The 19,885-nt window shown below is 34.2% G+C and overlaps 1 protein-coding gene across 1 annotated transcript; it reads left to right on the plus strand.

The window, feature by feature from the left end:
- Positions 1-1,583: 1,583 nt before the first annotated feature.
- On the plus strand, positions 1,584-4,523 carry LOC110374050 (venom allergen 5.01). Its single transcript, XM_021331596.3, has 5 exons — positions 1,584-1,847; positions 2,475-2,596; positions 3,133-3,393; positions 3,605-3,800; positions 3,919-4,523. Exons 1-5 carry the CDS (start codon positions 1,769-1,771, stop codon positions 4,200-4,202), a joined length of 942 nt encoding a protein of 313 aa, XP_021187271.1. The 5' UTR covers positions 1,584-1,768; the 3' UTR covers positions 4,203-4,523.
- The last annotated feature ends 15,362 nt before the right edge of the window (positions 4,524-19,885 follow it).

Consider the following 19,885-nt stretch of genomic DNA (forward strand, 5'->3'; position numbering starts at 1 on the left):
TGATATTATATGTATCATCCAAACCTTCGCCTTAATTCTTCATCTTTTGCAAAAAAAATGGAACGTTAAAATATTGACTGATTTGAAAGAAAACCGCCTCATATTACTTATACGATTTTACATAATTTTTAATTTGATACGTTCATTATCCTCAAGAAATGGCAATAAAAATAACTTTTATTTAAATAAATAACCGTAACAACTAATTTTATGATATATATGTTAATCAGTGTGACTTGTAACGAATTCCTTTTACTTTATTTAAATCATGAGAAAATTGTAAAATATGTAATTGTTAATTTATTTAAATTTTGTAATACAATACTCTTCTCTTTTAAATTATATGTTAAAATGAAAGTAGGTATATTACAATTTAAACATTTTATAACGAACATTAAAAACCCATGTAACGATCTAACCAAATTGAGAAAAAAAAAGTTATAAAGTTAAAACTATATCGACTAAATATAACATCGATATGAGTTAGCAACTTTAATTAAAAAATGTCTAAACTTGGATAAAGTCTCGTAAAATAAAAAGTCAATAAAATAAAAGTCATTAATATGCAAATATTGAAGCACCGAGCGAAAATTCACCTCAGGTGGTAAACCGGATCGGTTGCTAACAGACTACATGTCACCTTATAGTTTTTGGTCAATTTTTGTCTTTAATTAACGACTAGCCATCGTTATTTCATTAGGTAAATTAGGATTTTACGTAAACCCATGAAAATATTTTATTATTACCTAAAGTACCCATGAAAAACTATTTTTATGACACAAATGTAACTTTGAAAATTTCCACGAATAAAACAGAAATGTATGCATCAAGGAAACCACTTCATGAAACTCAAAAATACTTCATCATCCTCCTGCCCTTATCCCAATTTTATTTGGGGTCGGCGCAGCATGTTTTCTTCTTCCATACTCTTCTCCAAACTCAAAAATACTTAAGAAAAGTTTTTGAATTTCCCAATAAGTGACCATCTAAATGCTCTTTAACATCAGTATAATGCCTATTTTGTCGACCAAATTATTCTTAGTCATTGCAAAAATGCTAAAATAAAGTAGCCTTTGACATAAAAAGGGTGATTACAGATTATTCTTTCCTTGTTTTTAGCTGCGTATAATTTCGCTTAAAGACCACTTCCGTTCCGACCAATATCTGTCAACATATTTCCACGTTCGGCTCGGACACATCACAAGAACTCGATTTCATTGACAACCACCGTCTACAGCATAATGAGTTTTAAATTATTACTGCAGATAAAAAGTAGCTGGCCGTTGTTCGTATAACCTTTCTTTATTTCGTAACTGAAGACACTACACGATCGAAGAATAGAGCATCCCGGGTATTGTATGCCAATCAACAGCGGTGAACATATTTAATTTATTTAAAAAGGAAGTTAATTTGTGGGCAATTTAATTAATATGTTAAGTATAGTTTTAGTGTTACAAATGAAGGGTGTATTGTAGAGCGTGTGCGGTAGTAAGCGAGCGGTGCGGGCGGCTATGCGCAGACGCAGCGGGCGGCCGGCGTCGCTCCGTCTCCATGGTAACGCATGGTACATAAGCCTTCGCGTGGGCCGCTGCCCGCACAGATCGCTAAAGCCTGGAGAGCGCGCAGCACGTCGTGCTACGGATCACCGGGAAATATTAATAAGTTTGAAGTTTCGTAAATATAAGTGAACGCATCTTTAGTTACGAATCTCAACTTTACGCGTGAATTTTTCAGTTCAAGTGTTGTGAATTAACTTAAATCAATCAAGATGATATCCTTAGTGTTGTTTGTTATGGGAGGTCTCCTCGCATCGACAGAAGGCTGTGGTCCTGGAAAACAATTATTACGTAAGTCACCATTCATTATTTTCAGCATCTTCATTGTTACTTGTCGTTATGTATTTCATTTACGATTTTTGGAGCATGTTCGTCTAAAAACGTTCAAACTGCTAATAATAATTCAGCAAAAGTGATAATAAATTAGGATTATAATAATTAAGCGACATGATTTGTAGCCTTATCTGATTTAAATTATAATCAATTTGTGTGTAATCCGGATACGTGATTACTTTATTTTTAAATATTTTCTCATGCCTGTAACAATATTTTCTTTATAACTTATGGGTCTATTCATTCAAATCCAAATTTATCTGAAGCACATAAAAATTCATGAAGTGTTCGTAATGATACCAAGAAACCATCAACTCAAATCGCCGCCACCCAGTCTGGATTTTGCAAACGAGTTTTTACCCAAAAAGATGCTCCTATTTTACATACTCGTATGGGTCGAGGTCGTAAAATTTTATTGACACAGACACCTGTATTAGCACGCACCGGTCTAATAAATCAGATCAATCCAACAGATTGTGAAGTCACTTGAAAAATTGCGTCTCCTTGACACTCACATTCGGATAATCTTCATATAAATTTAGGATTACGATATTTTATGTTAATCTCGTTTTCTTTTATTTGCAGGCTCTGGAGGATTGTCGGCGTACGAGAAGCAAGCTATAGTCGACGCACACAATCGTCTGAGGCAATCCGTTGCCTTAGGACAGGTCTCCAGCCAACCACCAGCGGCTAACATGATGGAAATGGTACGTAAAGCACAGAAATAGAAACCACTCAACAATATGAACTTGATCTTGACTTATTCATTGACATTTTGCCACAAATTTTAATTCAGTAGGGTAATAAAAAGTGACATCAGCCAGATACATTATTATCTAATAATGTAATGCAAATTCTAAATCTCCAGCTAAAAAGACATTTCAATCTAGTCTGTTATTCCAATGAACACGAAATACAAGACTTAAGATGTAAATTCAATTAATATGTTTGAGTATTTTATACGTTAAATTAGAATTTTATAATGGATACCTATTTCTTAGCATACGATAGTTACTAAAAATATTTGATCTAGAAGTTTTCAAATTATGGGTATTTGGGACATTTGACGTAAATGCATAAAAAACTGACCATCCGAATAAACACGCACAAGTGATGCTTCATAAAGTTCAGTGGCCGATGTATCGAAAATGAGCAAAACGAAACATTAACAAACGAGCATCTTCAAACCGAAACAAAATTCTTATAATTTTAACTAACGAAGTGCTTTCTTTTGTTTGTAAAGGTATGGGATGACGACCTTGCCGCGACTGCCCAGCACTGGTCCGACCAGTGTATCACTGCTCACGACGGTGCCTCTCAGCGGTACGACGGTCGCTTCCCCGTGGGACAGAACCTCGCCGCCACTTGGACCACTCGCCCCCCGAGCGCCAACACTGACTCCGAACCCGACTTCAACAAGCAAATCAACGCCTGGTTCGACGAAGTACATATCTACGGCTTCAAGCCCATCACAAGAGGGCACGGCACTGGACATTACTCACAGGTAATTTGCAATTTAAATTCGGCAATTTAATAGTAAAGCCAATCTCCATTTCAATTCTGCGCCAAATGTGACATATGGAATATTTAATTTTGTAAATTATCTAATAATTCATTGTTACCTTCAAGAGTAGAGTCAAAGCCAGTATATTTTATTTTAAGTTATCGAGAAAAAATCAAACAAGTTTCTAATGTGTCTGACATTTTTTTTTTAGTTGGTTTGGGGCGAGACATCTAAAGTAGGCTGCGGTTTCACGTTCTACTACGATCCCTCTCGAGGCTACACCAAGCTCTACGTATGCAACTATGGTCCCGGCGGCAACGTCATCGGATCCAAGCCGTACGAGAAGGGCTACCCATCATGCACCAACTACGGCCTCACAGAATCCAGCAAATACTCCGGCCTTTGCGGTAATTATCTTTTACTCTGTTCGATAAATCTTTACTCGAAACAATATTTAATGTTATAAGTAAATAACCAATGGTTCCATCAAAGACAAGTGCCTTATTTTTTTATTCTTTGTTACAGCTGCCAGCTACACTGCTTCCACATCTTACCAAACCGTGGACAACAGCAACAGCTACATCTCGAACGCCATCCCCGACAGCTCCGCCGACACCCAGGGCTTCAACTATCAGTTCAGCAACCAGTTCTACAATCAGTACAACAACCAATACCAGTACAACTACCAGCAGCCCAACACCTACTACCGCCAAGAAACCTCGACCTTCAGGCCTATCATTAGCATCATCAAGACTGCCTCCAACCTGTTCAAGAAGCCACAGGTCCGGATCGGCACCGTCTACCTATAAGACGTGTCTCTCCCGAGCACGCTCATTGCAGTATTGTTTGTAAATTATTGTGACAGTTGTGTTACCCGACTGATATTCGAAACTCACAGTTTCGGAACCATGTATGATATTGTTATTCCTTGGTTTTACAAGGAACTTAATTAAGTTTTTCCTTCTTTACTTAAAATGTATTGAGTATCCAGCATTGTGAAGGTCTTGGTGATTTTATGTTAAAGTTGCGATGCTGTCGAGATGGCCTTCTAGTATTAGCAGAGTGTAAGCGAATTGTTATTTAGATAGATTTATATTTATATTTTTAAATAAATATTTCTTAATACAATACTTATTGCTTTTTATTTGAGCTGTGATGTAATTTCTATTTGATATTCAGAATATTATTTTAATAAGGAGATGACGAAATAACCGGTAGTTTAGGTGAGTAGGAATAATAATTCAGACAATACTGGACTTGATGTTTGCATAAAATTATATTATTTTATGTATGAACGATAGGCTCTGCGGTCAGCAACCCGCCAGCCTTAGCAACGGACATTACTCCGATAGAAAGCCTTTTATACATATACGTTATCTAAATAAGTGAATTCAATAACTAACAGTTTGAGTTTGTAAAAGGTTATGCAGAGGTCAATCAAGATACGATAGTGCAATGCTGTTTGTTGGAAGCTATTTATTGAGTCATCATCATAATTAATTCATGTCACTTTCACATTAAAACAACCTATTAATTGAAACCAGTGGTTATACCACAGTTAATGCCAAAGAGAATAGGTTCTTCGTCTTTTACACTGATTTGTTCAACGTATTGGTAGCACATATTACTTTTGAAAAATAATTGATTCAAGTTCGAGAAAATAATATTTAGCTGTTCGTTGATGAAGTTCGACCTGCCACTATAACTTCAGTAAAAAATAATACTGACTATTGTCCATCAATCAGTCATAGAGTAGTTTTCCCAAGATGTCGTCTCGTGTTGGAAAATGTTCTAGATATAAGAAAAACCAAATTATCGTGTGTTTTAATCACTTTATATACGTAAAATTTTACCTATTAAATATTTTTTCCGAGTGTGGAAAGTAGTTCCCTCTGGAATGGGATGAATCCGCGGATATCAGCTGGTTCCATATATTAAGCATAACAATTGTTGCTAACAGGATTGAGGAAATCCCGATTTGTTATTTCCCGATGACTCCTTCCAAACCAGTTGGACAACATGTCACAGGATAAAAAAAACTGAACTTTGTTTGATCGGCGCTCTGTAATTTACTTCGAACAAACGTTTTGCGGTTAAACAACTGCATCCATTAGCCAGTTTTCCCACACACGTGACAAACATTATAAAGTAAGCATGTAATTAAAAAAAAGACAATCGATTGTGACAAAATAACAATGGCGTTCGATTCGCGTAAAATGCCGATATCGATAACTTAAAGGTACGTTTTCAATGCTAGCTGCCGACTGCAACTGCCGACCGCACATGCTGTGACTGCATGTAAACAATCGATATCTGAGGGCAACTCGTACTCGCACGTGCTGCTACCGCTTCAATCCAAAACGGTTTCATGTAAACAGTCAACAGTGGGCATTCAAAACATACCTTTACGCGCTGGAGTTTCACAAATAATTAAACATATAGTATTTTTACTGACGCCTTATATTTGTCTAACATCACGTAACAGACATATGATGGGTAGTTAAACATGATATGTTTTGAATATATAATAGATTTTACGTAGGTACAGACAGCCATGGCATTTATTTCTTAAGATCATGTACGCATGACATGACTGAACTTCTCGAATAGGTACTTCTCATTCCAGACAGCGTGAATTCCGTAAGTACGTGAAATGATGCCTAATTACATGTTCTTCTAGTATTACTCAAGCATTTTATTGACTGTTTGATTTTATTGCTTCATCGGTAAGTATGTTACTAAATGCTATTTTAGTATCTGAATTGTCTCCATATGTAGGTTATACAAAATTGTTATATCCCTTTATTGAGAAGCTACAACTACATATTTTACAGTTACAAGTGTACGAGTGATCATATTATTTTCAAAACCGTTGTTTCTAACTGTACCTCGATAGGTATCCCAATATGATCAACAGCTTTTAGTCTTAGACTACCGAAGTACACAGTAAATATGTACATACATATGTTAGGCGGAGGTCACACAGAAACTCGAATATTATGTAAACGAGTACCAAATGTCCTTGACCTCTGCCGGGACACTACATCGGCAAACATGAGGTGTTAAAACCAATATTCGATTTTCGAACTTCGATTCACACTACCCGCATACGGCTTAGACCTAACGAATTGATAGCTTTGTTAGAAAACAAAGCAAATATACATCTGACACCTGTGCTTCGAGCTGGACTCCATTAGCTGATCAATAAACCAGCCACTTAAGGATTGTGCTAATTGAATAATCATATAAGCCGCTGGATATTTATTTAAACTAGAGTTAACGAAATCTATGTTATGAGGATAAAGACGCTTCAAATGCGATTCAGAAAGAAAGTACGTGAAAATGTATTTAAGACTACTACGAAAATTTACGTTAACTTCCCAACCAAATTTGACGAAACTTACTGAATGAAAACCCTAAGCATAACATTTGCATTTCTTTGCTTTGGGAATATCTTAATGTAGAGATATAATCAAAGGCTGGTCAGTTAAATATATTTGAGGAGGTAGCTACAAAGAGGTAAAGTAGGATTATGCAAGACAAAGAGGTGGAGTGAAATAATATCGTCTGGAACTACTCTTTTTTAAGTAAATCTAGAAGACATTGATGAAGGCAGGCGAATGAGTAGCTTATAATCATCTTTTCAGCCACGATTGGAAAATAACATTCGCTAATAATTTTCCAACACCAGTTATTATAAAGAAAATTATATAGAGAACAGACTTCGGACAGGAATTATATTTTGTAATTGTTTCCTCTTTAGATCCGGCACGTGCAATTGTGTTTAAGTAATGTTTAACTTTCTTAAGTATCTGTTATAACAGTAATTATCTCAAAGAAGTTATTTTATGTAACTTTTACTAGCTAAGATATTATTTTCTTTTTATTTGTATAAGACGTACGTTGTAACGTTTTCCTTTGACTGCCTTGTTGATCTAGTGGTCGCAAGCGTGACTGCTGGGCACGAGGTCTAGGGTTCAATTCCCAGGTTGGGCTTTACTGTTTTCAGTTACAGCTTTTCTAGATTATGATCCAATTTTAGAGAAAATGTATACCTTACATTCTTATGACATGATGCTTTCTTTAAATATCTACGACAGACCCCCAACAGTTCAAATATGCAGCATAGCAATCAGTTCTAGTTAATTCTATATTTAAACTCCAACACTGCATGAAATCGTTCCAAATGTCAAGAGACCATAGATTTAATTCTCCTCATTTTTGATAATGGAACAAAAAACAAATGAGATGACTAAGGAGGTCAAATGTTACCATAAACTACGCCATGTGACAATCAGGAATGTTATGTGAGTCATTGAATTAAGGAAAGGCAGTTGATTCATTCAAACAATAAAATTAGGCTTTTATTACGTTTTTGATTTTCCTATTCTTGATAAAGAGGTGAGGGTTAGGTTGATTCGCGAATTGCTTAAAAGCTTTTTAGGGTTACGGAAAATGGTGTGATAAAGTGATCCTAATTTTTACCTGATAGGTGAGTTATAGTGAAGCTTTAAAATCTCATGTAGTCAATGTCAATGTCTTATAATTATATGTAAACGAGATAAGGTTAGTACGTGCAACGCTAAGCAAAGGTAACATATTTGCATTTAGCTCAGTTTCTTTGCAAAATTAACCATGACCATTACGCTACTTTAAGATATAGCTTTTATTCTAAATTCTGAACACATTTTCGTTATTTTCGTATACATTTACTGTATAATATCTATTGTTGTATTGAAGACTTGCTGTCAATTTTGGCGCATAAGGAAGAACTATTATTTTAGATAATATGTTAAACTTTTCGCCAAACTTTGATTTCCTTCAATTTATTCAGTTATAAATAGACGTCGTCACAAAAGGCTATATAATATAAAAATTATAGCCAATTTCTACACCCAGATACAACCTAATGAGGTAGCAAAACCAAAATATGTTCTGACGCCGGACGGCAGGCAAACCGAAATAATTGTGTTTGCCCTATCCTTAAAATATAGGGTGCTAATATTTTATATCAACAATTTAGTACTTACGTACTATAGAATTTTTATAATGTATGTGCTTTGAAAGTCAAAGATGTGATAAATTATGGAGGGAAGAGAATGAAGTGAAATAAATAAGTCGTTGTCGTTTACTTAAGTTCACTTTTAAACATTAGGCCTCCCCAAACGTTTGCTATCCCCAGTCCTTCAGCGCGTCTTCTTCTCTCTACTGCCTGAAAAGTAAATGAGTTAAGTTAGTTTTTCCATAGCTCGTCTAATCGGTCTTTATTCGTATATTGCAGTATTGCAACATACATACAATAATGATCATGATTGATCAGATCAGAGTAATCGGCATTCAATCTTTTACGTAACATTGAATAGGCAATGTTTGCCTTTGACTCACTCAAGCATCATGAAATGTATATAGCACATATTCGTAGTGTGAAAAACTTTATGTACACAATTATTATCAAGATAGCAACAGCGAAATGGTACCCGACTCGATAATCATGCAAAAACGGTCATATACATAGAAAATTATAGTCACACGTATGTGATAAAATAATTATCGGATTTTTTATGTATATGTGTAGGTGATAGGTATCTGTTAGTGTTCGGATGTAATAGAAAATACATTATTTGTGTTGACATGTCTGTGACGTGGCGTTCTAATGTGAATGGAGCACACTGGATGGAATCATCACATACCGCACTTAGCTGAGTTAATTGATCAACTGACTGACGGTTTTGAGTGTCGTAAGTCGTGGCGCTTGCAATGATAATGCTATTACCAATTTGCTGTCTCGGTTACTAATTTTTGATATCTAATCGAATACAACGATTTGTGTACTTGTAACGGTATTATTTTAAAAGAAAAAAAAAATATTGTGCAATTTTATGTCATGCATGTTGTCTGGTGTAATTTTATGTCTTTAAAGCCCGTTTAGATTTGTCATTTTTGCTTGATTTACTTGCCACTAATACACTGCGAGAAACAATGAGCATTGTGTCTTAAGTTTATCGACAGCTGTAGATGTGTACTTTTATTGTTATGAATTGAAACAGAGTAACAAATCAACAAAGATTATTATGTAATTGATTGTAAGTACCGTATTATTCATATTAGGTACTGATTGTGAACAACACTGGGCCTAGGGTCTAATATAGGTATTACTATAGGTGTAAACAAATACCTGAAGTTTTGAAGATATACTACCAATTACGTTTGCCTAAGAATTAATTAGTTTAGAATCAATCCTTTTTCTGTAAAAACCGGCCAAGTGCGAGTCGGACTCGTGCACGAAGGGTTCCGTAAATTACAGTTAAATCAACCTATCTCAAAAACTATAAGAGATACTTTGATCAAACCAAAAATCGTTGAAAGAGTTAATTAGCATGCATCACCTCTATTTTTTTTAGAATTTTATACCCCGTAGTTATAAAAATAGAGGGGGGGACATACTTTTTACGACTTTGAGAGCTGATATCTCAAAAACCGTTCACTTTAAGAAAAATGTTTTTTAGAAAACTTTATATCATTTTAAAAGACCTTTCCATTGATACCCCACACGGGTATGTACATCGAAAAAAAAAATTTCATCCCTCAGTTACATGTATGGGGGGCCCCACCCCCAATTCTTTTTTTTACTATTTAGTGTCATATTTTTGTAGCGGTTCATACAACACATATTCCCATCAAATTTCATCACTGTAGTACTTATAGTTTCCGAGTAAATCGGCTGTGACAGACGGACAGACGGACAGACGGACAGACGGACAGACGGACATGACGAAACTATAAGGGTTCCGTTTTTGCCATTTTGGCTACGGAACCCTAAAAACAGTATTTTTTAAAATAATTATAGTAACTATATATTAAACGTATATAAATAATAGATGAAACGTCTGTTCCCGTTTCCGTCTCAAAAAAATGATCCCCAAAACTATGTTTTTTCTTTTACAAGTAAGCGATAATCCTGAATTGAAAACAGCGCCATCCATGCGCCGTTAATGAAACCAAACGCTACGAAATCTGCGTAGCCGTGTAGTAACATTGAAAACCCGTGCCTGTGCTACGTGAAGGCTGTGTGTATAAGACACAGTTCTTACACAATCCTGTAGATGTCGCTTGCGTAAGCTAGAACCTTCTTTCAGAGAAATGAGAGAAAATCTGAAGTACCTGTAAAGCGTTTAAATTGTATCTATTAAGCGTTGAATGCTTAAAAATAATAAAGCAACAAGTATTTTCATTGCCTATTTTCCATTATTTTTTTATTTGATTCATGTGAAGCTAAACAGACTTATTTTTATGCTCGGGATAAATTCAGATAAATAGCAAAAAAAGACAATTAATCAGTGCTAAAATTATCGCAAAAACGGCCTAAAGGTACTAGAATCTATGACGTAGCGGAAAACCGTTCCGTTGACAGGTAATATTAATCACGTCAAGCCGAAGAAGATGGGTAATAAATACTTATTTCAATGATTATCGGACATCAATAAACGGGTGGCTAATAACAAAACGCCTCGTTACGCGTAGATCCATTTAATTACGGTTATCCTGATGTATTGCGATTGGATAGCAGCAATAAATATCTGTATCTAATAACGGTGTTACATACGTTTAATTTATTATAGCACGTGCCTTTCAGTCGTGAAGATTAAATACATTGTTGAGAATAAACGTGGGTGTGAAATTGCCATCGATTAAAAAAATATTTAAAAGTACCTACCTTCTCTTTTTAAACGGTTTTATTTAGCTCACCCCGTTTGTTTTATTTATTCATTCTTGGGTCAAATTTAGTAATTCAAATTTCACCCTCTTCCTGTCAACCGATTAATCTGAAATTTTGTATACACCTTTAATTCCGATGACAATACAATATAGTAATATCAATAACATTGTAAATCCAATATGGCCACCGGCACAAAATGGCGGATAACGTAGATTTTATCAATCCCATCAATATGGGTATCAAATGAAAGGGCTCAACAAGCAGAATACAATATACTATAAAAAATTTAAATCCAAGATGGCCGCCGCTACCAAATGGCTGATAACAATTTTTTATCAATCCCACCAATATGGGTATCAAATGAAAGGGCTTCACAAGTAGAAAACTGTCAGTAACTCCAGCGGGGCCCAACAGGGCCAAGGCCTGCCTGGGCTGCGAGATTGTTCGAAAGAGTTACCGCGGCCCTGGTACATAAAAGGCCTACGACGGAACAAAACGATTTTTAGTCAAGAGTCTGGCACTCCCTCACCGCTGCTGACCCACAGCAGGAGAGGTCATGTGATGATTTTTGGGGTTGTTACAAAAAAAAGTATCTGGAAGGGCTATGTATTGAGGAATTGGATTGTAATAAATTTTCAGGTAAGAGACCGTGTAATAATGATGCACTAAATGAATTAGATAGAATGAGGAATATTCGGTAGGCATTTTCATTAAATACTAAAAACTAGAAAATAAAAAATCGGTAAAAAAAAACTTTTAAGTTAAACGGTTTTATCTTATGTGTACTGAAAACTAGAAAATAAAAAAATAGTTACTTACCTGTCAACCTACGTAGGTGGTCCCGGTCATATTAAACTAAAATAAAAACGTGGGGCCCCTGTGAACCTATGGCAAAGCATATCTTTTGGTAGATCATGAGCTCGGCGTTCGCTGGTGAAGCCGCTACGGCTGATTATTGATTGTCAAAATCTCCAGTTACGATTATAGTAAGTCGATGCAATCCACACCTATTATACCTCTAGAAGAAAGTACTACAGCAATAGTTAATGGGCCCCACGTTTTTATTTTAGTTTAATATGACCGGGACCACCTACGTAGGTTGACAGGTAAGTAACTATTTTTTTATTTTCTAGTTTTCAGTACACATAAGATAAAACCGTTTAACTTAAAAGTTTTTTTTACCGATTTTTTATTGTTCATTTAATCTTGCTATGACTACCTACCTCTGTGGTGAAAGAAACATCGAATTAAAAATTAATAAAAATATTTATTATTATTCAAAGTTTACTTCAAGAAGCAGGGTAAAATTCAAAAGATTTTTCTTACACGCGTGTAATGTTTACCCACATCAGCAAAGTAAAGACGTAAGTTGTAAAATACCGTTTTCTTGGAATTCTTACGAAGATTTTATCCTACTCTCACCACATCATCTTGATCTTTATAAATTCTTTCGTCGAAATTTCTAGAAGCCGCCTTCAGACCGAAAAGAATGTAAAGGAAGCATTTGGGAAATTTCTTAGAAAACGTTCAAAGACGATATTGCATTTCCGTAGGTAGCTTTTCTCTCTTTGGATTTGCCGCTAATGAAAAACTAGACGAAAGCTCATCATTTGCTGGTAAAATGTTGTTATAAAGAGTTCTTTAGAATTCTACGTATTATGGTTCTCATTTGGTTTGGATTGCTAATGAGAGGTTTGTTTTGGTGAATGCTGAAGATTATGCGCGTTTCTGCAAAAACATGTATGCATGATATTTGTATTCTTACTTTTTGACTATAAAGAAAGGAAATAAATCTCAATGTATACTTTTTTATCTCTTAGGTATTTTTACACGGGATAGTAACTTTTTACTACTAATTACTACTACTACAATTTTTTGATTTTTAAATGATACGTTTGGATAAATTCAAAAAACAAGCAGTTAGTACGAACCAGAGGTACGAACACTGATAAATCGTATTTCAAATATTTTTTTACTAGTTCATTTCATAGAGACATGTTTAACAAAATTCATTTAGTCGTTCCATTTAGTTAGCAAGTATTTTGAAAATTTCCCCTTTTTACTACATCTAGTTGATGGAGGAACGTTGTCAATTTACATTGTAGCTAGAATACCGTCAACAAAGTATTCTTACCTAACTATTTTAAATTTAACACAGCTTTGTTCTAGTTTATCCTCGCATGTAATAGAAATATACAAGGCGATTATTTTTGATGGCAACAAAGATATCTGTGGCTAATGAAAATACTTATGCCAATACTTTGTTCGATAAAAAATCTGTATACATACATATTCACAAACTATGTATTTTGAATTACCTTCCTTTCAACTATCTTCAAGAAACCATGAAAAAAAAATGCAGGAAATTAGAGGTGAAAGTTACTTGTAACAAAAATAAAATATTTTTAACTTCGAGCCCTTAATATTTTAAGCACCAAAATAACTTCATCTTTATCATTAATCAAATAAACAGCTGGTACTCCGACAGTAAAATAGAAGTGACTATTAATTTGAACAGTCCAAACGTAACCAACCAAACCTGATAATTATGAAATTTAAAAGAGCCTTTAACAAAAAGACGTCTACATCCGATATTCATTTGCATAATTTGTAAGGAAGTATAATTTAAATTCTCATCAACTTTGATGTTCTCACAAAAATCAACCCTTGCCTAAAATTTTGCACAAAATGTACAATACCCGGTACCAGATGGAATAGAAAATTAGTTTCGCTCTGATAAGGATAAATTACAGCAATTTCAGACAGAATCTTTTAAAATATAAAAATGTAGGAAGTTAAAAGTGGTTTTTGATTTAGGGTGAGCGCTAATTTAATTATAGTTTTAAGCTTAAAATGTTTTACATAGACTTCTTTACATATCATAATTTCTTTTTAAAGCGTTATACCGAATTATAATGTATATTTATTTTATAATGTTTGAGACGCAAAATTCACGTATCGAGAAGACAAGTTTAGTAAAAAAGAATATTACAATAAATTGTAAGGTATAGGTTTACTGACTGCTCGTCCTACCACATTCAATAGAACACCAGCATTTTAAGGAATCACTGTATACCTGAATCCCGCAACCTAGTAACACCGAAAAGGGGTAATACGATACACATTGGTAGCACCGGCTGTGAAATTTTCCAGATATATACGGCCAACCAAAATTTGTAGATTTTCAACCGTGGAAAATCTACAAATACGTAGTAGTAAGTAGCTTAACTATAAAAAGCTCCAATTGGTTTCGAACCTCGGGTGTATCAGGGTAGCATAGCTGGTAGGTTCTCCAAATACCGGCCAAGCACAGCTTAACCTTGATTGAACGACCCCAGCGGCTGTCACTGAGCCACAAAAGAGTAATTTAAAATAATAACCTATCTACAGGTGGTTTAAAATTTCGTTATCCAAAGATTAAAGCCGAGCTTTTTCATAATTGCAAATGGGGACACCAAAAAACCTAAAGCTTCAATAAAATCAGTTTTCCAAAGTTGACTTTTTCAATTTGTCTAAAAAGATAAACAGTTCATATACTGTATTTCTGTTTCATTCCGCAATTAACATGAATCTAACTAGGAAACGTGGACAGGAATGTTCTAAAATCCTCTCTTCGTTACTAATTCGTTTATTTAGAACGTTGTTAAAACTTCAAGTCGATTTATTTCGTAGTCCGAATCGGTTTTTCTACCGCATTCAATCCGAATTTCTAGTGAATGAGCATATTCCTGAGTTAGCATGTTAACGAATTTTCAATGCAGAGCAACAACAGTTTCTAAAAATCGACATTACGTGCTGTTCCTTGCAGCACCGAAATAAAAATTGTTATTGGTGACGGAATTCCGTATGTGTCGGATGTACCTAATACATAACTACAGGACCTACATATGAAATATATAAAAATAGCGACATGTTCGTGACTATCAAAATAAGTGTAGCTTCCTACAGTTAGCAACAAATGCTTGAAGTGAAACAAGTTAAATAAGGCAGTTCAAACTAGCACGGGGCAGTCGGACATCTGCACCATATGTGTTCAATGCAGTATTCTGTGCAGCGAAGTTCTGTATTTGTCTATCATGACCGCACTGTATTTTTAACCGACTTCAAAAAAGGAGGTTCTAAACTGTATGGTTGTAGATTTGTGTGTGATCATCATAGATTTGGGTAAGTCGATTCTTATACGATTTTCAGCATAGTGTTTATCAGACTTAGGAGAAGGTTAATGGTATTTGAGGAAAAAAAAGCGACTTCACGCTTTTTTTTTGTAAATAAATTTTCTTTGTAAAAAAAAAACAAATTGTATGATTTACCTACTATAATTTAGTACATATTTATGTTATTTTTTTAATGTTTTTATGGCTTCACTGGTACGCATGTCTTTTTTCATCATTTTGCCAGTTTATGTTAACATCTTAACATTGACCTTCTCTAGCCAGGCTTGAAGCATAGTTTTTATGTTACATGACTATTTTTCACGTAACATTAAATGAAAAACACACAAGCAATCAACAGAAATCGCCTTTTATTCGAACACAAATTTATTTACGGGAACGCAAACATTGTTTTAAAGGTTGTTTAAAAAATACATAAATCAATTTTACTTTTATTTCGAATACAAACAACGCGCAGATGAAATATTATTGCGCGGATTTCCGTTATTGAAATACGTGTTACGGGACCCTGAATTTTAAAACTACACGACGTCATTGTAAGTAGGATTGTAACAAACCAATCTGGAATCTTCGTCTCTCGAATATGCATTGTTTCCCAAATTAAAGCTGTAGCATCTAGCTTAAATCGGATATCCATATTTTGTGTTTTCAGAGAGGGAGTTATGCCTCAACAAATAAGTTTGTTATCTATATTTATTTACTTCGTAGAGGAACCCCTAGCGTTGTAGAGGTAGTGTGATATTTTTTTTACATTACAGTCAAATCAACATCAAATCAAATGTCTTTATTTTCAGGCTGCATTGGCCTATAGATATATACCTTAAAGACTAATTATGCTCATTTTCACCAACAATCTCTTAATCTAAGTGCCACTTAGAATAAGGGCTCTCCCAATTTTGACATAAATAACTATGGATAAGGGATACCTAAACTTTGGTGAAAACGAAATTCTTATTAAGTGTTCCGTAAATGCTCTTAGGGGATCCCTTAATTTAGGTATTTGTTGGTGAAAATGGGCTTAACATACATACAATGACTATATGGATTATGCTATTACCAAACAAACCAGTATTTTTAAGTATTTCTTTTAACTGTGTTCAGTTCTTACATATTCAGTGCAATGATAACGTTAGTTTCTCTCCGCGTTTTAATTCCCCAACGGAGTGAAGAGGGATTTCTTAATCGAATGTCAGTGGAGTCGATATATTCACTTGTCGGACACTAGCCGATAAAAGCTGCTATGTATAAAACGAATATATAAAAACTTTGTTGTAAACTAAAGTTAAGTTAAATAGAAAAAACATTGAAGATCTAAACTTAAGGAGAAGACAATTTGATTGATTACCTACATCTACGTTAGTTTTAACTGATTTCTACGTAATTTTTAAAAGGACACTTGATTATCAAAAGTCATATCTAGGTTTAAATACATTATGTAGGTTTTTTAATTTCTAATCATTATACTTGGTTCATTTCTTTTGACAAATCATCAACATATATTATTACGAGAGAATAAGAAACTCTTAATTTGAGACATGCAATGATCAAATAACATACGAAATATAACCTGTATACTATACTTTTGGAGCAATATACCTAATCATGAATTTCGACAATTAAAATACAAACAATATACTTCTAAAAAGTGCTTTCAAGTAGTATAAAATTAACACAGAATCAAAGCCCTAACCGCTAGCTGTCAGCTAGCCAAAAAGATAATTAAGAAGAGAATTCAAATCGCTGCATTCACAACACAGCTCTGGTAAGCAGAGACAATAGAATGTAATTAACAGTTTGATTCGATAATCGAGTAATAATCGAACTGAAACGATTTTAATATAATCCAGATAGAGGATTGGGTATTGTTAGATAAACTTGTTTTAAAAAGTTTTCATTGTCACCCTAAGCTGATTATGTTAAAAATTTTACAAGTCTCAAAGAAAAATTACACAATATTTTTAATTATAATAAAGCAATAGTTGTGGATTAAAGGCCCTGTGCCTAAAGCCTATGTTCAGCAGTGGACGTCCTATGGCTGAGATGATGATGATGATGATAAATCGTTGTGGATTAGAGATGCTTTGATTTTATAGTGGAATAGTAACTGGGTTGGTTAGGATATTATTACAAGTATCAAATTAATATCAGTCTAAAGTTTTGCTCTGAACACAACAAGGGAGAAAAAATATGTTCCTTTGTGCATACGTTACTTTCGAAAGCGAGATTCGATTGTGTAATGTTTTTAAACTATCGTACTAAAATCGAGTACGATCATAAATTGGTTTATCGAGTCGATACAATTTTTCATAACGATTGTTTTATTATACAATCAGGCAACTATTTGATTGTACTACGTCCGTGATGACATTCGTTTTATTGATTCAGATTGCTGAAACATGCATGCGAATAACTGTTATTTTAATAAAAATCTGTTATGTATGTAAGTTCATATTAATTTAGACAGTTTGTTGTGATAAAACATTTGGCGAGAGTGGGGTTGAATGTCAGGCAAACAATAAGTTCAGCTGCGTAGGTAGATTCTAACAACAAATATAATAAACGCTTAAGTCAATTAACTGTTATTGTCACCGCGTAAATTGACCTTTACAATAATAATTATAGATAAAGGAAATTGAATAAAAACCGTTTAACAATAGAACAACAGTATTTATGGATACCTACCCAATTATCTAAATAAAACACAGCCACTTTGCAGAAATAGGTAAAACTTACCAGCTAGGCAGATAAGACAAATATAAAGAGATCTTAAAAAACAAAAATAACTTTAATTGTTAATCCTGTCCATGATAATCCGATTGATCCGGATAACGAACTGAAAATCAATAAAACAATTTTAATAATTAGTGTTCTATTTTCACGAACGTCTTTTGTTTTCTTTGGAGTTCAGCTCAAGCGCCCTCACGTAACGGTATCAGTAATCCGATAATAATTCGGCTATAATTTACGTTTAATTACATCTCTAACTACAAAATAATATGAAATGTTCGCGTGTGCACTAGTAATTCACGCTTTTCGAAGGAGCTACCAAGCCACCTAATTATTTTCAACTCCCGTGATTTCATGACTTTCACGTAAGTATAGCGGTTGTTATATTTTTATTTCGCTTTAATAGAATATAAATTATGTATCGTAAGCAAGTTTACTTTTTTAAGCATATGTTGAAGTTCTTAAAATAAATTATTAGCTAGTTAAAAGCTTTATTTTCCTTTTTACTTGAGGGTTGTTTTTAAGTCATATAAAACCAAGCAGTGAGCTTTTAAATGTTTTACGGTGTATAAAAAAATGTTTATATTAACTTAAAAATAAAACAAATTTCAAAGAACTGATAATCGCATTTTGGTTCAATACTTGTATGTTTTTGTTCCCAAGTCAATTTATTTTAAGAAAATATGAAAAAAACTTCTGTGGTTAATCATCATCATACAACATGTCATCCTCCCACTCTATTAAATCTATCAAAGTTAGAAAATAATAATTTTCTATAGCACTTTACTTCTTTCTTGGTAATCGTGGGAGTTTTTTAGACCACCTATTGAAATAATTGACAAAAGTTACTACAAAACATCAAACTTAATCAATAAATAAAAAGAATCCCTATATCCCTATCCTACCCACGCGTGAATGGCTGGACCAAATAAGTTAAAAATCAGAGGAGAGACTAGATTCCGGAGAAGAAACATAGGATAGTTTTGACACCATCGGGCTACGGGAAGCAGTAGTCTCGAGACGCCAGTGAAAACGCAGGTGAATGGTAGCAAGTAGTAACATAAAAGTATTTGATACATTCCTTTTAGACCTCACTTTTAACATAGTAATAAATGTCATTCAATAAAGAAACAATAGAATATGAATTTTCGAACAAAGAACTTATTAATTAAAATTAAAGTTAGGGAGATATCGCTCTAAAGATTCATCACAAAAATCACAGCCAAAGAACAATGAAACTCACAAACGTAAGTGAGAACGAATACAGTGAGTGGGGTACTTCATAAAACCGGGCACGTATTAGCAAGCTGTGAAACATAAATAACAAGTGAAACAATTTACCTACGCCGGCTGAGGTATTCTTACAACTGTTTAGTTTGTTCAATATATACCAGCGAAGTACGTGCTACGAATCCGCCTTGCTGGATTCTGGGAAGAGTGAAACTGTTCAGAAGGTTAACACTGCACCGGTAGATGAATTGTTCAAAGGATCGCAAAAACTCTTAAAAGGTGCAAGGATGCTTTAAGTCAGCACCTCTAAATCTGTGTTTTTTTCGATCTACCGAGAGAGGAAGGATTCCTTTTGATAATGTCCCGTGCAAAAAGAACACTAGATTTGAGACTCGAAAGTAGATTTTTTTCTGGGTCTGATTCTCTCGCCAGATTTAATAAAGTCCTAAAGCTCTTAGTCCTGAAAATTGCCGTGGATACACAGTAGGAACATAGTAATAATGAGAAAGGATTATTAAAATAAACCATTTAATATACAGAAAATGGGTCTCTCGTCATTTGAAATTATAAAACCTCATTTCGCATATTATCTCACGTTAGTCTCTTGAAATGACAAAAGGACTTATTTTAATGTGCCTGGCAGAAC

The sequence above is a fragment of the Helicoverpa armigera genome, chromosome 12 (genome assembly GCF_030705265.1).
Source record: "Helicoverpa armigera isolate CAAS_96S chromosome 12, ASM3070526v1, whole genome shotgun sequence".
NCBI lineage: Eukaryota > Metazoa > Arthropoda > Insecta > Lepidoptera > Noctuidae > Helicoverpa > Helicoverpa armigera.

What these genes read in the sequence shown, in the direction of transcription:
- LOC110374050 (XM_021331596.3), top strand. Translation starts at nt 1,769, where the DNA reads ATGATATCCTTAGTGTTGTTTGTTATGGGAGGTCTCCTCGCATCGACA. An exon ending in CGGCTAACATGATGGAAATG is followed by an intron (nt 2,597 to 3,132) that starts GTACGTAAAGCA and finishes TTGTTTGTAAAG; the next exon opens with GTATGGGATGACGACCTTGC. An exon ending in CAAATACTCCGGCCTTTGCG is followed by an intron (nt 3,801 to 3,918) that starts GTAATTATCTTT and finishes TCTTTGTTACAG; the next exon opens with CTGCCAGCTACACTGCTTCC.